Source organism: Panthera uncia, chromosome E3 (assembly GCF_023721935.1).
Source record: "Panthera uncia isolate 11264 chromosome E3, Puncia_PCG_1.0, whole genome shotgun sequence".
Classification (NCBI taxonomy): Eukaryota; Metazoa; Chordata; class Mammalia; order Carnivora; family Felidae; genus Panthera; species Panthera uncia.
The window spans coordinates 7,508,952-7,529,476 of NC_064815.1; the positions used below are offsets into that span (position 1 = coordinate 7,508,952).

Consider the following 20,525-nt stretch of genomic DNA (forward strand, 5'->3'; position numbering starts at 1 on the left):
CCCTTTCCCTTTCCCTTTCCCTTTCCCTTTCCCTTTCCCTTTCCCTTGGAATTTAAGCTCCATGAGGGCTTTTTGGTCACTTGTATATCCCCAGGACTGGGAACAGTGCCTGGCACACAGTAGACGCTCAGTATAATGTGTTAAATAAGCAAATGGATGCATTATGCCTTGATTATTGAAGGCACATCCTACGTAAGCTTTGAACATTCACACAGCTGTCTAAAGATCCCAGATTAGAAGAAAATATGCATTGATTTTACCCATGTCTCCAGGGTTGGTTTAGAGATCAGCTTTACGGGGCGCCTGGGTGGCTTAGTCGGTTGAGCATCCGAATTTAGCTCACGTCATGATCTCGTGGTTCATGGGTTCGAGCCCCGCATTAGGCTCTGTGCTGACAGCTCAGAGCCTGGAGCCTGCTTCAGATTCTTTGTCTCCCCCTGTCTCTGCCCCTCCCCTGCTCATGCTCTGTCTCTCAAAAATAAACATTAAAAAAAAAATTAGAAGAAAGCAACCAGCTTTGTGGGTGTGGGATATGAGATGGCATCATGGTGGCCAATGGGGTGCCCATTCTGGCCCTGGAAGGTCATCTCTGCTTCACTTGGCCACTGATGTGTTAATCTGTCCATCTGCGTGTCAGGTGTATACAGAGCGCTTGGTGTGTGCCATGGGGACACCCAGTACTTGAGCCACTGTGTGGAATGGTGCCTCTTGCATTGTGCAGTGCACGGTCTGTTACACCCTACATGGCCATCCAATGTGCCTGATGATGGGAATAGAGTAGTGGAAAAGACCTCCTCTCTGTTTTCAAGAGCTCACAGTTGGATGGTGGAAACAAACACCAAATAATCAACGACGTGGTGGTGCTAACCGCAGTGATGGAGGTGAGCCTGGGGGGCTGGGGGGGGGGGCAAGATGAAATCTGAGCCAAGTCACCTTCTCTTCCCCATTTCTTGGCTCCATCTGTAGCTGGTTCAGAGTAAGGTTCCTTGTGGCCCAGACCCCTGTCATGAGCAGCGTCCAACCTCGAGGAACTGAGGGCTGTGGGCTAAGTAAGCAAGTAAGAAAATAATTTTAAATGGCCCCTTGGATTTTGAGGGCCTGCGCAGGAAGCCCAGGCCCTGGCGCCCGGTGGCCCAGAGTCAAACGGCAGTCCTGCCACCTGTGTGAATTTGGGGGAAATGACTCCCTCTCCACAAGTCAGTTTTCTTACCTGAAACGTGTGATAGAGTGGAGGCCTGTGTGCGGTCCCCCAGCTGCCACACCCACCCCACCCAGCTGTTATACTGTGACCAGTGCAGACAGAGGGTTGGCTTGCATTTTTCTAGATCTTTTTATGTTTGACATGGTTATAACTTTTAGGGAAAGGGCTGGCCCCGTGCAGTGTGCTTGTCAGGGATCTACCCAGAACATGTGGGATGGGGCCACTGAGGCACAGGGGCAGCAGGCCCCTTGAATAGCTTTGCCCCTCCTCATCCTTAGGAGATAACATCCACCCATCCCCTCTGGACATCTATTTTTTTATTTTTATTTTTATTTTTATTTTTATTTTTATTTTATTTTTATTTTTATTTTTATTTTTATTTTTATTTGAGTGCGAGATGGAAAGAGGGGCAAGTGGAGAGAGAGAATCTTAAGCAGGCCCCACGGTCAGTGCCGAGCCCAACATGGGGCTTGATCCCCTGACCCTGGGATCATTACCTGAGCTAAAATCAGGAGTCAGGCTTTCAACTGACTGAGCCACCCAGGTTGCCCCCACTCCAGGCACTTAAATTGGATAGTTTAGGGAGGGAGTTTTGCTTTGGTCCTTAACACTTTTCTGGATCTTGTGATTTCTCGGGTGGCAAAGTGGTAGCTGAGGAGGAGAAGGGCCGGTGACACCTGGGTTAGATGTAGCCATACTTGCGTGGAGAGACTGTAGGTGCACTGGTCCTGTAGCTGTGTGCTTGGAGAGAGGCCCTTGACGGTCTGCAGACCTTTATTGGACACCTACTGTGTGCCAGGCTTTCTGGTGGACCCTTGCGGATGTAGTCTGAATCCCCAGATCTACTCATCAGCTTGGTGACCTTGGTTAAGCCTGACTGTCATGTAGGTCAGATGACCATGATATGAGCATGTCTTGAAGGAGATCTTGTCTGCAAAATGCTTGGCACGTAGTGGGTGGACAGTGAATGGCCACAGTGTGGTTATTATGATCCCACACTTACCTTGCTGGGCATGGGCAGGACCTAGGCAACCCAAGGCAGAGCCAGGAGATGCCTGATGGAGTAACTGCAGGTGTCTGTGGGCGCCCAGAGGAGGGCTGTCTGTTAGCAGAATTACAGCAGGGAAGGCTGTGCTGGCTCCCTCTGGCGAGGTAAAGGCATCACCAGCCACTGGAGTGGACCCATCGCTCCTGCCTTCCTTAAACAGCAATATGTCTTAAGGGTCCAGACATAAGGGCTCTTCCGTAAGCCACAGAGGCCGACTCCGGCTGCTGAAACAAGGAAGAGAACCGGGTAGCTCAGAAATCAAAGGCCAAACCAGATGAGCAAGACTCAGGAAGTAGGAACTCCGGGAATCCTGTTCCTTTAGGACAGATCAACCCGAGCTGTCTTTAGTCCTCGTCGGGTCACTGATAGTTCAAAGTCATGGGGAAGGGGTTCCTTGGACTACGCTTCTGACCTTGGGCAGAGCCCCCGTGGCCTGCCTGTAGGAAGAGACTGTAGGAAGAGGGAGGGGCTGACGCCTTGCAAAGAAGGCAGACGGAGTGGTGGATCGACCCATGTTTACGTTGCCCCCCTAGGACTCTCAGTCTGTCTCCTTTTGGCGGAGAGTTTTCCAGCTGCCCCAGCCGCTGTATCAACCTATGGGCTAATTGGGTTGAGAAAGGGGGTCACAGGAGGCCACTGTGAGGTCTCCCATCCAGACCTTATGGCTCATACTGGGTGAGGAGCAGAAGAGGAGGCTGAAACTTGCACAGGGCAGCCTGTGCGGCCCTGAGAGTGGGGCTCTCTGAAGCCCTTGCCACAGCACAGGTGTCTCTGGGCTTGTTTTCGGGCATCCCTGTCCCTGCACAGAGAAAGACGGTCAAGGCCAGGCCGGGGCCTCCAGTGCCGGGCGCCTATGTGGCTGTCCTTGCCTGCACGGAAAATCCTTGTTATCATTCTTCTCTGTGATGTAGTTTCTTTTTTTAATTAAAAAAAAAAAAAAGATGCTGCATTAAAAAGAAACGTATAAAACAGTGTCAATCTTGGCTGCACCCCGTAATTATCTACAGAACGTGTTTCTAGGCATGAGTGCTGCTAAGTACCACCGTGGTGTCTTTCCCTTAACAAGCCCCGTGCACGGCCTCATCCATCCTCCCACTTACGAAGGTAGCTGTGACTCCCGCTTTGCAGATGTGAAAGTTGAGGCTCAAGGAGGTTTATTGCTTCCCTAGCCCACACAGCTGGGAAGTAAGAGAACCCTTCATTCCTGACTGTGCTCTCACTCAGGGTGGGCGCCTGGCCTCCCTGCATGCCATCATTGTAGGGACCGAACCTGGGCGGGGGGCATCCCCGGCGGGGGGGGGGGGGGGGGGGTGCGTCCTTCACAGCCAAGATGGAGAATCACCAGCTCAGAGCTCCCTGCCCCCAACGCAGGAATGGTTGCCTGCCCCGCTCTGCAGTGTCTCATCTGAAAGAGCCTGCCTTTTTGCATTCTGCGCCACTTAACGTTCCATCAGCATGTTCCCAGGGTCACCCTGCCCTTGCTGGCTGCGTATTTGTCCCTTTAGTAACATCTCCCCCGCATGCCCTCCCCTCCTCTTCCGGGCCAGCCCTTCGGAGTCCTACACCGTGCGTCTCTCTTGTACGCTCTCTCCTTGTCCTGGGAGCGGCGTGCAGAGTAGAGTGCAGAGTGGGGGTGATAATAACATACGACCGAGGGGTCGGGAGAATGAAGGCAGATATTGTATGTCAGCACAGCGGCCACCACTTGTTTAATAAATGTGAGCCACTGCCGTCGAGGTTACGGTGATGAGTGTGGATGCTGAGGGTGTGACTCCTGGGACAGGGGCACATGCCTGGCTGGTATTTCTCACGGTGGCCCCACCAGTCGTCAGGGAAGTTCATCACCGTGGGGGAAAAGGCACTGCTCCAGGCACCCTCTACCCTAGACGTCTGGACCTCCCCACGATCTGGCAACCGAAAACTGGCCCTGGGAGGTGCGGCTGGAGCGCCTTCCCGGACTCCTCCTGTTGGCTGATGCTCTTGTCAAAACTGGTTGTTATTTGAGTACGTGCCTTGCACGGGATGCTTAGGGACCCGTGAGCTGTGCCCCGTTCCCCACGAAGCTCCTTGCTTCCTGGCCCCTTGGACTAAGCTTCATGCAGCTGAGACGCTGTTAGCTGCACTGAATCACACCTGTTGCTGCCGCACAGGGCACCCTCCCCTGCGGGGCCCTCTAGGTGGTCGCAGGCCATCACCTGTGGCCCAAGGGAGCCAGCCAGCAACACGTATCTCCCGCACCTGCGCCGGGAGACTGTCTGTGGCCTCAGCAAAGCAGCTCCTGCTTTCTGAGCTTCCTGGGGGTCAGGTTATCTGCGTTCAAGTGGTGGGTTTTCCTCAATGTCCTGGGTCTTGGTGCCCAGCTCCTGACATCACAATTTCCCTCTCTCCTGTCTTCTGCCCGGGTTAACAGGCATCAGTAGTCCCGGGAAGGAGACGAAGCAGATGGAGAATGGCATGCTGGTGACGGACGTCGCGGGGAAGCAGCTGCAGAGGTAGGGGGTACGGGCGGACCCGTTCCTCCGGATTCTCCAGGCGCCCTGTCTCTGCCACCTGCCTGGGTCGGGAGCCAAGAGGGATGGGAGTGCCGGCAGCCTGTCTGACTTACCGAGACAGGCCTTCAGCTCCCCGAGGTCTTAGAAGATGTGGGCTTTCTGCCTCCTTTCCCAAATCATTAGGAGACCTCACCTGGCACTGTTCACCAGATGTCGTCTGCACTTGGGACACTCACGTTCCCCACATGATATCGATCTTGGCTCAAGTCGTTCAGAGGGGCCTGGACCAGTCAGGCTGTAAGAGCCAGTATTTGAATGAAAATGGTCACACTGGTAGTGACCACGATGTTCAATCCACCATTGGGAGCCAGGCATGGCACCAGCCCTGTATGGTCTGTTGAAATCTTACCTTCCCATTTTATAGATGAGCAAACTGAGCACTCTCCCTAAGTCATGCAGCTGGAGAGGAACTGAGCTTTTTTTTTTTTTTTTTTTTAACATTTATTTTTGAGAGACAGAGACAGAGCACAAGTGGGGGAGGGGCAGAGAGAGAGAGAGAGAGAGAGGGAGGGACACAGAATCCGAAGCAGGCTCCAGGCTCTGAGCTGCCAGCACAGAGCCCGACGTGGGGCTCAAACCCACGAACTGTGACATCATGACCTGAGCCAAAGTCAGATGCTTACCTGACTGAGCCACCCAGGTGCCCCGAAACTGAACTTGGATTCGAACCCAATCCTGGTCTCTGAGCCAGTGCTCCAAAGGTCTAGGCTTTGCTGCTTTAAAGGAGGTTGTTTTCAGCTAGATGGTTTGGGATTTGGAGGAGCAGCATTCCGTGAGCCTGCTTGCTTAACCTCTCTGTGCCTCAGTTTCTTATGTGTCAGATAGGGTCTGTGGTGTACCTACTGCAGGGGGCTGGCTGTAGTGAGACGGACACTGTGTAGTGCCTGAGAAGTACTCAGCACAGCACCTTGCTTCATCAGCACCCAGTAAACAGCAGTCACTTCTAACTGGGTGAGCAGTTATCTTGCTGTTATCCTGCACTTATCTTGCTCCGGGTGGGGGTGGATTCCACAGACACGGGGCTGGGAAGGAAATTGGCATGAGTAGCTCCTCCCATCAGAGCACTGCACACAGCAGCCCCCTAGACTCCTGATTTTTGTTGTACGGAACAGGTGGAAATATTCCTGCTCTGTTGGTGCACCCGTCAAGGCAGTGAGCTAGCTACATGTGTGTAAGTCACGTAGAACGGAGCCTCACCCCGGGGCTGTGGGGGCACTGCCGGGATTCAGGCACGTGATCGGTCAGTCATGGTTGCTGTGATTGGAGAATCTGCTGAGAAAACCGACATAAGGCAGCACCTGGAGGTGGTCCTGGGACCTATGGGTGGTGACGGTGGGGGCCTTGCCAGGGAGAACCATGAGCGGACTGAGCAGAAGTGTCGGGGACACTGGGCATATCAGTTGCTGTGTAACAGATGACCTCAAACTTAGTGGCTTGTCATCTCCTAGTTTCTGTGGCTTTGGAAGACCTGGGCACGGCTGAGCCGCTTTGTCCAGTCAGGGTCTCACACGAGCCACATCCGAGGTTCCTGGCAGGCTGGGGTCTCATCTGAAGGTTCGGCTGGGGAAGGATCACTACGAAGCTCACATGAGTGTTGGCAGGAATCAGTTCCTCAGGGGCCGGATCACTGTCCTCAGTTTCTAACTGGAGCCCCTTCCGCTCCCAGCTGGCCTGAGGAGCTTGCAGGCTTCATGAATGCCTGCAAACCAAGAAGGCAGTGGGGAGAGTCCCCAACCAGGATGGAAGTCACATCCCATCCCTTTGCCCGTGTGGGACTGAGCCATGGCTCAAGAGGGCATTCTTGTGCATATGCCCACGCACGCCTACATCATTCTCCAGGGTGACAAGTCCCCAGGGGGTGGGGCTACCTCGGTGAAGGCTCTAAAGACGGCTTTGGGCCACACGATTGGTGATAGTGTATCGTGGTGTTTAAAGCTGATGACGACCACCGGCAGGCCAGAGATGCTTCTTGAGCACTGCCTGCGTGAAGGAACATCTTCTCCGTGGGGTCCTGTGTCGCGGGTTCCCTCCCTGGGTCACGGCTGTGAAATCAGAGGATTGAACTAGCTTGATGCTCTGCCGGGCTTGCCTCTGTCCCCGAGGCTCCCGTTTGGTTGACACCCGTGTGCCCTGCTTTCCCCAGACAGCTGAGCAACTCTTCCTCCTACAGCGGGGACGTTAGCCGCCACCACACGAGCACCGCTGAGCCGCAGAAAGCTGGAGCCCAGGACGAGGACGCGTGGAAGCTGGTGGAGGCAGACAAGGCTCAAACGGGGCAGGTGAGGACCGTGGCTGGCGTCGCTGCGTGCGGGGCCCTGTGCAGAATGCCTTGTTTATGTTCGCTGGTGTCTTGCCCCTCAACAAGCCTATAAAAGTGCCATTTCCCAGTGCTGGAAACAGGGACCCGAGAGCCTAAATGACTTGCCCAAGGTCGCAGCCGGGGGACGGCAGAGCTAGGATTTGAACCCTGGCAGCCAGACTCCAGGGTTGACGTTTGTAGCCTCTGCTCTACTGACCACCACCTCCTTTGAGCAGCTGGGGGCTTTCTGTAGGTGACCCGGGTGCTCTAAATCCTGCCTTCCCACGTGTGGGAAGTTGCGTACAAGGTAAGGTTGCCTCTGAGATAACATCTCTGTTGCGTTGCATAATGTGAGTCTTTGATTTCTGTTTTAACCCTGATGATTACCTAGAAAGTCTGAGTTAGATGCTCGTTTATCTTTTATGCCTGTCTTAGTCTGGTGAGCTGCTGTCACAGAAAACCATAGCCTGGGTGCGCCTGGGTGGCTCAGTCGGTTAAGCCTCCGACTTCAGCTCAGGTCATGACCTCGCGGTGGGTTCGAGCCCCGCGTCGGGCTGTGTGCTGACAGCTCAGAGCCTGGAGCCTGTTTCGGATTCTGTGTTTCCCTCTCTCTCTGACCCCCCCCCCCTTCATGCTCTGTCTCTGTCTCAAAAATAAAAATAAATGTTAAAAAAAAAACAAACAAACCATAGGCTGGGTGGCTTAGAAGCAACCTGCCTTTATTGCTAGCACTTTGGGAGGCTGGCGAGCCAAAGACCAAGGTACCAGCAGGCGTTTCTAGAGAGGGCTTGCTTCTTGGTTCGCAGACAGCCGTGTGCTCTGTGGAGCCAGTCCTCTAAAGGCACTAACCCCATCGTGAGGGTTCCGTCCTGATGATCCGACCACTTCCCCAGAGCCCCACCTCTTAATACCATCTCCCTCGGGGTTAGGATCTCAACATCCAAACTTGGAGGGACACAGACATTCAAGTCTGTAGCACTGACAGGCGCTGACGTCTTGTTGTCACAGGGAAAACTGGTTTCGGGCCCTTGTTTTCTTGTATGTGTTTTATGCTCCCCTGTTTTGGGCGTGTGTCAATAATCTTCCATTTATGGTAACGATCCAGAGTTTATTTTTAAAAATACATGTGGTATGTTTTTTTTTTAAAAAAAAGGGGAATGGAATTTTTAAAATCAGAAGTTCACACCCCATGTGGGGTGGTTCAGGAACAAGCGAGGTCAGGACACCGTTCTCTGAGATCTACCTGGATGCATCCAGAAGCTCCTGGAATCCTCCGTTTCAGGCTTCTTCTCTCCTCTTCTCATCGCAGCCTTGGTCAGGGGTGGAGGTGGCTGTAGTGTATCCTCCCTCCTGTTCTCTCTGGTCCTCTGGGGAGCCAGGGGAGTGACCCCAAATCAAAGACCGGAGAAGGAATGCCAGGCCCACTTAGTGCTTATTTAATCCCACACCGCCCGGTATTACCTGCCTTTTATACGCCAGGAAAACAGAGCAGGGGGCTTGTGACTTGCCAGAGCTCGACTGGGAGTGGAGCTGGGCTCAGCAAGCTTGCTCGGAATATTGGACTCCCACACCCACCGTGCTCTGCTGCTGCTGGGGGGTCCCCAAGTCCCGCAGTGTAATTCCGGGATCAGCAGCGGGCTGCTTGGCTGTGTGACAAAGCCAAATGGTGACAAAAACGTGGTAATTCTGGAACAGCCCCCCACCCCTCCACCCCCCACCCCCCATTTCAGTTGGAAAAACAAGACAAAATAAAAGTCAAAAAGAAGCAGTCAGTTACACGTGAGACCTCCGGGCTTTCACCTGTTAACCTTTCAGCCCGACTCTTATTCACATCAGTGGTTTTTATGACCCCAAATTCAGCACATGAGAGCTTGAAGCGACCATGAGTACACCCACACAAGGACGGATACCTGGCGTTTGTGGAAACCGAGCCAGGCAGATTGGGCCTAGGGCTGGCCCAAAGCAGGCTGCCCCTGTCTCTGGTGTTCAGGCCCCCCTTTGAACAACTACACAGAATTATTTAGCCCTCCTCCTGGGCTCCACAAGGAAGGGAGGAGTGGGAGAAGTCCTCCTTGGTTGCCCTTTGGAGCCGAGGCACAGACTAAGCCAGCACCGACCATCCAGGAGCCAGTGGAACCAATGTGGAGTCGGTGTTTGCTGTTGAGAGGAAACGAGGGGGGAGGTAGCACTTGGTCTCAGTTGCTAGGCCACATGTCACACCTTCCTGATGGGCCTGGACTAAAGCTCCGAATGCTAAACAGGATCTTCCAGGCCCTGTGTGGTGTGACCGCCGCTCGTTCTATAGCTCGACCGTGTTCCAGCCACCCACGCCTCCCTTCGGTTCCCTAAACGTGTTGTGTTCCTTGCTATCTCAGGGCCTTTGCACATGCTGCTTCCTCTGCCCTACGTGCCTTTTTTCCGTTCTTGGTCATCATTTCCTCAGGGAAATTGTCAGATTACCTCCCCGTTCGGTCAGGTCGTGATGCCCAATTTTACGCTCTGAGGGAATCCTGCACTGCTCCAGCCCTTCTCTATAATTACACATTCACCTGGACGCTGGATGTCTGTCTTGCCACTTGACCGGCAGCTCCATGAGGGCAGAGACCTTGACTTTCTCTCCTGCTGACTTTATCCATCAACTAAGGGGGACTGTGCTCTGGGCGTGAGCACCGGGGGTGGGGGGGACTGGATCACACAGGTGCTGTTGGAGTGCCTGACCTTGGATGCGTGTGGTGGGAACACCCTCCGAATGCCTTTTGTCCCCGGGTCTGCAGGTCAAGCTGTCCGTGTACTGGGACTACATGAAGGCCATCGGACTGTTCATCGCCTTTCTGAGCATCTTCCTTTTCTTGTGCAACCACGTTGCTGCCCTGGCTTCTAACTATTGGCTCAGCCTCTGGACTGATGACCCCATCGTCAACGGGACCCAGGAGCACACCAAAGTCCGGCTGAGCGTCTACGGCGCCCTGGGCATTTCGCAAGGTGGGGGCCGTCTCCTTCCCATCCTCCTCTGCCCACCCAATTTTGGCCACTTGAAATGTCTCCATGTCTTATTATGCAGTTGGGTCCCCCGTTTGTCAGGGTTTTGCAGACCCCCAAACTAAGCCAAACTCACATGAACAGTACCTATCACTTAGTAGACACTCAGATATCTTGTAGAGGGAATGTTTCTTGAATGCTCTGTTTCATGGGGCCCTAGGAGATGAAGAGCACTCCAATGTGTCCATTTTACAGATGAGGAAAGCTGAGGAACAGCAGCCCCCTCGAGCCTTGGCAAGCAAGGGCCCTTGCCCCTTGTTCCTGTGTCAGGGTGATGGGGCTTCTGTAAACTCTCACTTGTGGACTTTAACCTGCTCCCTGAGAGTGGGAACTCGGTTATGCTAGTGGTGCTCAATGTTGTCCCCTGGGGGGACATTTAGCAATGTCTGGAGGTACTTAGAGCTGTCACGGTGCGGGGGGCAACTGCCTTGTAGAGGTCAGGGGGGTCGCTAGATGTCCTGCAGTGCATAGCCCGGCCCCCACAACAGAGAATGATGTAGCCTCAAATGTCAGTAGTGACGAAATTGAGAAACCCTGTATACCCTTCTTGTGGTTCCACGAAGGTCCCCGAACACAACAACGTTAATAATAAGAGCTGTTGTTTACCGAGCACTTACTTGGTGCTGGTCATGTTCTAAACATTTTTAGGTGTTTTAACTTATGTTGCTTTTGCAGCAGGTGTCATGAGGTCACAGCTAGTATTTTCCGCATTTTAGAAATAGAGACTCTAGCAGCACTTGGGTGGCTCAGTCCCTTGCCCTTCTGACTCTTGATTTTTGCTCAGGTCATGATCCCGGGCTTGTGGGATCACACCCCACATTGAGCTCGGCACTGGGCATGGGGCCAGCTTGGGATTTTTTCTCTCTCCCTCTGCCCATGTTCCCTGCACACACTATGTCTCTCTAAAATAAAAATGAGTAGGGTGGTGAGTAGGGTGGCTCTGTCAGTTAAGCATCATGGCTGAGGCTCAGGTCATGATCTTGTGATTTGAGTTCAAGCCCCACATCAGGTTCCATGCTGACAGCTCGGAGCCTGGAGTCTGCTTTAGATTACGTTTCTCCCTCTCTCTCTGTCTGCCCCTCCCCTGCTTGCACTCTTTTTTTTTTTTTTTTTTTTTTTCATTTTAAATTTGTTTTAATGTTTATTTATTTGTGAGACACACACACACACACACACACACACACACACACAGTGCAAACAGGGGAGGGGCAGAGAGGGAATGACACACAGAATTGGAAGCAGGCTCTAGGCTCCCAGCTGTCAGCACGGGTCCTGACGCAGGGCTCGAACTCATGAACCACAAGATCGTGACCTGAACCGAAGCTGGATGCCTGACCAACTGATCCACCCAGGCACTCCATCTGTCTTTCTATTTCTCTCAAAAATAAACATTAAAATTTTTGTAAATAAAAATAAATTAATTTTAAAAAAAGAGAAAAGAAAAGAAATAGAGACTCTAAGCCCCAGTGAGGTTAAGTAAGTTGCCGGAAGTTGCACAGCAAATACATGGGCAGGGCTGGCTTTGAGTGAGGTGGTCTAGCCCAGGAGCCCCTGCTCTTGATCACTGTGCTACACTATGTTAACGAGCCGTGTGTTTAGACTCCTAAAAGCAGTGGGCATCTCTCCCTACCTACGTGTGTTCAGTGTCTGTGATACGTAAGTATAGGTTTGATACATTTGAGTACTTTCTGTACAGCGGCACACTGCCCTTCACATTCAGCAGTGCTACAAGGTTACGTATCATTGTTGCCATCTTATAGAGGAGGACCCCGGGTGCCTAGAGGTTAAGTGACTTGCGGGAAGGTCCCACAGCTGGTAGGTGGCAAAGACACAGCTGGGCAGCGCTGGGTGCAGCCAGTTGTTTCAGCCCCTGCTCCCGAGAGTAAGCCTCTCCATCCCTATGAAATCTCTTTGCAAAGAACGGCTGTCTCGCTGTGGCTTGTTCAGAGGAGCCACAGATGTCTCCTGGTCTCTGGGAGATGGCTTTGGAAAAAAAAAAAAAAACAGAAGAGTAGATATGGATTTCCCAGATTTCTTCATCCCTAATGCCCCGTCATTGGGCATGGGACTAGCCTCCAAACTGTCCTTGAGGGAAGGTGGGACACAGGGTGGGTGTGATGTTTCCCTGCCTCACACAGCAGCAGTGTCTGTTCCAGAGCTGAGCTGTCCACTCTGGTGGCCGCTGGCCACAGTGTGGCTCTTTGAATTGTGGTTCGTCAAACCTAAGTAACAGTATCAGCTGTCAGTGGCACTGGCCACATGTCAAGTGCTCAGTAGCCACGTGTGCCTGGAGGCGACCACACTGGACTGCATAGGTCCAGAACATTTCCATCATTCCAGAAAGTTCTGTTGCATGCCACTGGTCTAGAGGAATGTGGCATACAGATTAAGAGCATGACCCTGGAGCAAGCAGGCTGCCTGGATCAGAACCCCGACTCTGCTGCTGATTGGCTGACTGTATCGAGGGCAGAGGAGTTCACCTGTCTGACCTTGAGCTCCCTTCTCTGTAAAATGGGTGCTAATAGGATTTATACAGAGTCAGTCTTAAGAATTAGGTGCATGTGGGGGCGCCTGGGTGGCTTGGTCGGTTAGGCGTCCCACTTCGGCTCAGGTCATGATCTCACGGTCCGTGAGTTCGAGCCCCGCGTTGGGCTCTGTGCTGACAGCTCAGAGCCTGGAGCCTGCCTCGGATTCTGTGTCTCTCTCTGTCTCTGCTCATGCTCGCTCTCCCTCTCTCTCTCTCTCTCTCTCTCTCTCTCTCTGAAAAACAAACATTTAAAATTTTTTTAAAAAATTAACGTGTAAAACTCTTGTACGGTGTTGAATAGACACCGAGTCCTCAGTGAATAGCAGCCACGACTCTCGTCATCACCGTTGCCGTTATTCTTCGAGGCTGAGCGTGCAGGCCTGTTGCGTCTGCATGGCCTGTCCTCACCCCCACCCCGGGCCCGGGCCCCACTGTGGTGTTTACCGCCAGAACGTTGCAGGTATCTCCGTGTTCGGCTACTCCATGGCGCTGTCCATCGGGGGGATCTTTGCTTCCCGCCGCCTGCACCTGAACCTGCTCCAGAACGTGCTCCGGTCCCCCATGAGCTTCTTCGAGCGGACCCCCAGCGGGAACCTGGTGAACCGCTTCTCCAAGGAGCTGGACACGGTGGACTCGATGATCCCTCAGGTCATCAAGATGTTCATGGGCTCCCTGTTCAACGTCATCGGCGCCTGCGCCATCATCCTGCTGGCCACGCCCATCGCTGCCATCATCATCCCGCCGCTGGGCCTCATCTACTTCTTCGTGCAGGTGAGAGGCGGGGTCTCGGGGCTGCGGGAGGAGCCCTCCGGGGTTTCACGCTCCCGTGTGAGTCCGGGCCTCACGCCGTCTTCCCATTTCCGCGGCACGGCGCTGTGTGCGATTTGCCGGCAGAGGGCCCAACTGGTGTTTGTCACTTTTCAGTACCTCTCAAAGGGAGAAAAGCTATAGCAGTAAAGACACCTTGATTATTGGGGCGCCTGGGTGGCGCAGTCGGTTAAGCGTCCGACTTCAGCCAGGTCACGATCTCGCGGTCCGTGAGTTCGAGCCCCGCGTCAGGCTCTGGGCTGATGGCTCGGAGCCTGGAGCCTGTTTCCGATTCTGTGTCTCCCTCTCTCTCTGCCCCTCCCCCGTTCATGCTCTGTCTCTCTCTGTCCCCAAAATAAATAAAAAAAAACCGTTGAAAAAAAAAAAAGACACCTTGATTATTAAAATTGATTATTAACATTATGGGGTTACCTGGGTAGCACATTCGGTTAAGCGTCCAACTCGTGGTCTCGACTGAAGTCGTGATCTCATGGTTTTGGGAGATCGAGCTCCACATTGGGCTCTGTGCTCACAGCACAGAGCCTGCTTGGGATTCTCTCTCTCCCTCTTTCTCTGCCCTCCCCCACCCACGTGCACACGCGTGCGCTCGCTCGCTCTCGCTCTCTCTCTCTCTCTCTCAAAATAAACTTAGAAGAGTTTTATTAAATTCTTTAGGTCTTAGCCCCCCTGCAGAAAATAGAGATGTGAATAACAGCAGCTCAGACAAGATGTTTGTCTTTCTCTCTCCTAGTGGAAATGTATTTATTTACTTACTTATTTGTTGTTTCTATTTATTTTTTTCTCATAGTAGAAATTTAGAGGTGGGCCCTTCAGCTCTGGTGTGGCAGTTGCACACATTTGTTAATGTCCCAGACTTCGTCGCTGTTGTGGTTTTTTTTTTTAAGTTTTCCCAGCTTTGCACAAGCCTTCCATTCTTAAGTTGACCTCATGGTCTAAGGTGGTTGCTGGAGCTCCAGCCATCAATGTCTATTTCAGAATACAAGACCGAGGAAGGGGAACAAACACAGCAAGGGAGTCAGTGTGGTTATTTAGGTGATCGCCACAGAAACTGTGCTTGCAGCTGACGGAGGAGTGTGTCGAGGCCCTGGTGGTGCAGCTGGGAGTGTGAACTCACGTCTGTCTGACTTTAAAGCTTGCATTGGTAACCACGGTGCTGCACTGCCCCTTTCTGCCCCGAAAAGGTTACCTGCAGCACAGTTGCTGGCGGGAGACAGTGGTTTAGATGGGAGCCAATCACTACAGCACAAAACGAGAGGGAGAGCTGCCAAGACCTCCACGCGTCAGGCTGTGCCGTGGCCTGCTCACGCAGGGCCCGGAGCCCTTGGTCGTCAGCCGTCCCCCAGGCTCCACCACGCTGTGGCCCCGTGGTTGGTGTGCATGAATGAAGGTGGAACCAGAGAGAGCAGGACCCACTGCGACACCCTCATTGTGTTCTCTTTAAGTTGGTGCCAGCTTTTTTTTTCACTCAGTGATGGGATCTCGTGTTCCTTAATGGACATAATTACCGAGATGTTGTTGCGATACCACCGATTTTATTTTTTATTTATTTATTTTTAATGTTTTAATGTTTATTTTTGAGAGAGAGAGAGAGAGAGAGAGAGAGAGAGAGCATGAGTGGGGGAGGGGCAGAGAGAGGGGGAGATACAGAATTCCAAGCGGGATCCAGGCTCTGAGCTGTAGCACAGAGTCCAACGTGGGGCTCAGACCCACAAACCAGGGGTGCCTGGGTGGCTCAGTTGGTTAAGCGTCCCACTTCAGCTCAGGTCATGATCTCACAGTCCATGAGTTCAAGCCCCACGTCGGGCTCTGTGCTGACAGCTCAGAGCCTGGAGCTTGTTTCAGATTCTGTGTCTCCCTCTCTCTCTGCCCCTCCCCTGCTCATGCTCTGTCTCTCTCTGTCGCAAAAATAAATGAAAACATTGAAAGAAATTAAAAGAAAAAAACAACAACCCACAAACCATGAGATTATGACCTGAACCAAAGTCAGATGCTTAACCGACTGAGCCACCAAGGTGCCCCTCCATGGATTTTATTTCTAAACAACAAAGACAGTTCAGCAAAGGATCATATTATATACACACTGTTACTATAACCAAGATGCAAGCATAATGTGCTTGTGCAGGGCCAGAAACGGAAGCAGTGAGAGGAAAAGGAAAACTTGGTGTCCCCAAGGGTTGGGATTATGGGAGAATTTGTTTGTTTGTTTGTTTAATGACTTTTAACTAAATACACACTTACCTACCACCCAGCAGTCCTTCCTCAGCATATATGCAATAGAGATGAGAGAATGCATCTACTAAAAAAAAAAAAAAAAAAAAAAGTGCTAGAACGTTCTTAGCATCATGGTTCATAATAGCCTCAAACTAGAAATAACTTGAGTTTTGACCCAGAGGACACAAGAATTTTATGGATGCTGGAGATGTTCTAGATTTTGGTCAGATAGTGGGGGTGCAGGTGTGAATGAATGTAAACTTCATCAAGCTGTAAAGATTTGGTGCATTTTTCAGCATAATGTGTGTTATATCTTGATTAAAAAGTGGCTTTTCAATACACGTAGGTTCTTTCTCTTTCCTCCGAAAAGATCTGGAAGGTTATACACTGAGATTTGAATAGTGCTTATCTGAGTGTGATGGCTGCAGTGTGATTTTTTTTTTTTTATAATATTCCCATCTGTATCATTCCCCCAACCCCCAGCGTTTTAAATGGCTACCCATTAATGTTTTAATTTAAAAGCAAGTCATTTTTATAAAAAGATGAAGAGATAAGCCGATGTGGACTTGTGTTGGGGCGTCCTTGTTGCTTGGAAGAAGACATTTCTGCTTTTATGGAATATTTTGGTGTCTGAAAAACTGCCCAGTCACAGCTTCAAGTACCTTAGCTTGCGGCCTGCTGCCTCGCTCAGGCATGTGCTTGTCGAGCGGTTATTACTTATTTATTTACTTATTTTATTTATTATTTTTTTTAATGTTTATTTTTGAGATAGAGACAGGGTGTGGGCAGGGGAGGGGCAGAGAGAGAGAGGGAAACACAGAATCTGAAGCAGGCTCCAGGCTCTGAGCTGTCAGCACAGAACCCGACCTGGGGCTTGAACTCAGGAACTGCGAGATCATGACCTGAGTCGAAGTCGGATGCTTAACTGACTGAGCCACCCAGGAGCCCCTTTATTTATTTACTTTAATGCTTATTTATTTATTTATTTATTTAACGTTTATTTATTTTTGAGACAGAGAGAGACAGAGCGTGAGCAGGGGAGGGGCAGAGAGAGAGGGAGACACAGAATCGAAGCAGGCTCCAGGCTCTGAGCTGTCAGCACAGAGCCCGACGCAGGGCTCGAACTCATGGACTGTGAGATCATGACCTGAGCCGAAGTCAGACACTTAACCGACTGAGCCACCCAGGTGCCCCAATGCTTATTTTTTTTGAGAGAGAGAGCGAGCTCGAACATGACTGAGGGAGGGGCAGGGAGAGAGGGTAAGACAGAATCCCAAGCAGGTTCCGTGCTGCCAGCGTGGAGCCCAACACCGGGTTCAAACCCATGAACCCGTGAGATCGTGACCTGAGCCAAAATCAGCGGTTGGATGCATAACCAACCTAGACCCCCAGGTGCCCAGCAAGTAGTTATTTTTATTTACAAGCACCAGGCACTTGGTTTCTGAAAAAGTCAGTTGAGTCTGGCGGGGTGGATTATGTCTCCTGGAATAGAGTTTAAAAGGGAAGCTAGCGGGATGCCTGGGTGGCTCAGTCGGTTGAGCGTCCAACTTCGGCCCAGGTCATGATCTCGCGGTTTGTGAGTTACAGCCCCGCGTCGGGCTCTGTGCTGACAGCTCAGAGCCTGGAACCTGCTTCAGATTCTGTCTCCCTCTCTCTCTGCTCCTCCCCTGCTCACACGTTCTCTCTCAAAAATGAAGATTAAAAAAATTTTAAAAAAATAATAAAAAAAAAATAAAAGGGAAGCTAGCTGATCGTTCTTTTTTTAAAAGACTGAGTTTAGGGGCTCCTGGGTGACTTCAGCTCGGGTCATCATCTTGCAGTTCATGAGTTCGAGCCCCGTGTTGGGCCCCCTGCTGTCCGCACAAAGCCCACTTCAGATCCTCTGTCCTTCTCTCACTGCCCCTCCCCAACTTGTCCTCTCTCGAAAATAAATAAAATATTTTTAAAAATTAAAAATAAGGGGCGCCTGGGTGGCGCAGTCGGTTAAGCGTCCGACTTCAGCCAGGTCACGATCTCGCGGTCCGTGAGTTCGAGCCCCGCGTCAGGCTCTGGGCTGATGGCTCGGAGCCTGGAGCCTGTTTCCGATTCTGTGTCTCCCTCTCTCTCTGCCCCTCCCCCGTTCATGCTCTGTCTCTCTCTCTGTCCCAACAATAAATAAAAAAAAAAAAAAATTAAAAATAAGTAAGCAAACAACAATTTAAACACAAATACATCTCAGGGTAGCTTTCTACAGTAAATAAAGTGGAGTAGGTTGAGCAGGCAAAATACTTGAGAATGATTTCCATCCGGGATGTTTAGAAAGAAAGCCGGGGAGAGGAACCCTCCCAGGGCAGATGCCGCCGGGCCGAGGCATCAGGGTTTTGTTCACGGCCGAGAGGCTCAGGAGCAGAGTGGGCATCTGGCCTACCCTCGAGGACTGGCAGAGCAACCATCGTGGGCCTGCCCTGGCTGGCGTGGTGCTGGGTTAGCTTATAGGGTTTCCAGGACCCAGAAGGCTGCCCAGGTGTGGGTTCAGGTGACTGCACACGCTGCCGTCCAGGAAGCAGCTGCTAAACTCGGAGCCCCGTCCGACTCCTCCATTATGTTCACTGTTCTCTGTGGAAGGTCTCTGCTCCCACAAGGGCCCCAGGAGGCGGGGAGGCCGTGTCCCTAACCACCCTTTGTTCCCTGTCTCGTTCATTTGTCTGGCTGTGTCGCTTGTGAAACACCTGCCTTCGCATTACGTGCCACCTCCAGAATGGGGAACCTCAGTCTCCCCGGTCCTGTTTGTACAGACGAGGAAACTAAGGCCGAGAGAACTAAATGTTCTCACGTGACCAGTCTGTCATCTAAGGGCGGGTCCTCGAAGCTTCCAGGGCGCGATTTGCTTTGCTTTTGTTCCATCTGCCCTGGTTAGGGCAGGAGCAGAGCCGATGGGGTGACTGCCCGCGGGGACGGGTGGAGGCCAAAGGCCATGCTGCTGGGTCCAGAGAACCCTAGGAGGTCTGTGGCTTGCGAGAGACAGGACAGTGCAGAGGTTCACCCTTGACAGCCAGCTTCTCCGAGTCCAGCCCCCCAGCCCGGCCACTTGTCGCCTGAGGGGGACCTGAGGGGGAAGAGGTCAGCGAGCTTCTTTGTGCCTGGGTTTACTGACGGTCCGTGCAAATGAGCACCGACTCCTAGCTGTCTGGTGACGATGAAATGAGCCAATTCTGTGGAAGGACTTCAAACTGTGCTAGGGTAGTCGGCTCCCCGTGGGCCTGAGCTGCTGGCATTATGTGGTCGCTGTCGTCATTCTGTTGTGCTGGCATCGGGTGAGCAGAGACACCTGTTAAAAAGCAGCCCAGCTCCGCCGTCTTGCCTTCTGGAGGTGCCGTGTGTGTCCAGGCTTTGTCCAGCGCAGCCCTGGTGGGGGTGGGCGGCTGGCACGGGAGGGGCTTTGCCAGCTCCCTGGTCCGTTCTCTTCCCCTAGAGGTTCTACGTGGCCTCGTCCCGGCAGCTGAAACGCCTCGAGTCCGTCAGCCGCTCCCCAGTGTATTCCCACTTCAATGAGACCCTGCTGGGGGTCAGCGTCATCCGCGCCTTCGAGGAACAGGAGCGCTTCATCCGCCAGAGCGACCTGAAGGTGGACGAGAACCAGAAGGCCTATTACCCCAGCATCGTGGCCAACAGGTGGGCACCCGAGGCCCGCGGGAGGAGGTGAAGGAAGCCTTAGTTCCTGGAGGAGGGCCTCACACACGGGATGGTTAGACTTGGTGGGGGCGGGAAGGGACAGAATAGCATTAAAAGCAGACAGGAGCACTGGCAGCTTGAAGCACAGGCACTCCGGTGGCACTGAGGGACAACAGGGAGCAAGTCAGAAAATACTGCAGGAACTATCCGTTCGCTGTGGTCCTGACGGTACAAGGTCATCGGTGACAGGCGGACTCAGCTGATATTTTTGTGGCCTGGTTCTCAGCTGACGGGGGTGATCACCCACCGCCCCTGTGTGATGAGCTTTGGAAGCTGTTCACCAACCTGAGGTTGGACCACGTGAAATGGCCATGATGAAAAAAGCATCCGTCCCAAAGAAGGGACAGGGGTTCGCTACTCGTCGACTAACTTCAGAAAAGTATCTGACTTATCTCTAAAAGAATATTCTCCTCACTCATGTCCTGATACGTTTTTTGAGATGTGGGATAGGAAATTCTGGAGAGGGGGTGACTCACCCTGGGAGCAACGTGTCGTAACCAACTGTTGCCCCATCGTACACAATATAATCCCATAAAGACCGTGAATCACTGGAGACCTGACCTTCCTCTGCAGAATCGGCAGGGAGTTTCTCAAACTTGGGTTTGTTTTTAGGATAAGCTCACACCCAGGAAGATCAGTCACGTGAATCTTTATTTAAAATTTTTCTTTTTTGGGGCGCCCAGGTGGCTCACTTGGTTTTGCATCTGACTTCGGCTCAGGTCACAATCTCGTGGTTCATGGGTTTGAGCCCCGTTCAAACCCGCTTTGGGTTCTGTGTCCCCATTCTCTCACTGCCCCTTCCCTGCTAATACTCTCGCTCACTCTGTCTCTCAAAAATAAATAAATGTTGGGGCGCCTGGGTGGCTCAGTCGGTTGAGCGTCCGACTTCAGCTCGGGTCGTGGTCTTGCGGTCCGTGAGTTCGAGCCCCGCGTCGGGCTCTGGGCTGATGGCTCAGAGCCTGGAGCCTGCTTCCGATTCTGTGTCTCCCTCTCTCTCTGCCCCTCCCCTGTTCATGCTCTGTCTCTCTCTGTCTCAAAAATAAATAAAACCATTAAAAAAAATTTAATAAAAAAAAATAAATAAATGTTAAAATTTTTTTAATAAAAAA

The 20,525-nt window shown here is 52.2% G+C and overlaps 1 protein-coding gene across 2 annotated transcripts in view; it reads left to right on the top strand.

The window, feature by feature from the left end:
- The window catches only part of ABCC1 (ATP binding cassette subfamily C member 1), a 99,925-nt gene that overhangs the window by 68,607 nt on the left and 10,793 nt on the right, over nt 1-20,525 (top strand). The window contains exons 19-23 of one of the 2 annotated variants that reach the window (XM_049638313.1): nt 4,660-4,741; nt 6,945-7,080; nt 9,875-10,082; nt 13,127-13,437; nt 19,157-19,356. In XM_049638313.1, coding sequence (XP_049494270.1) covers nt 4,660-4,741; nt 6,945-7,080; nt 9,875-10,082; nt 13,127-13,437; nt 19,157-19,356 — 937 coding nt within the window. The remainder of the gene's footprint in view (nt 1-4,659; nt 4,742-6,944; nt 7,081-9,874; nt 10,083-13,126; nt 13,438-19,156; nt 19,357-20,525) is intronic. The other variant, XM_049638314.1, reaches the window with a different exon arrangement.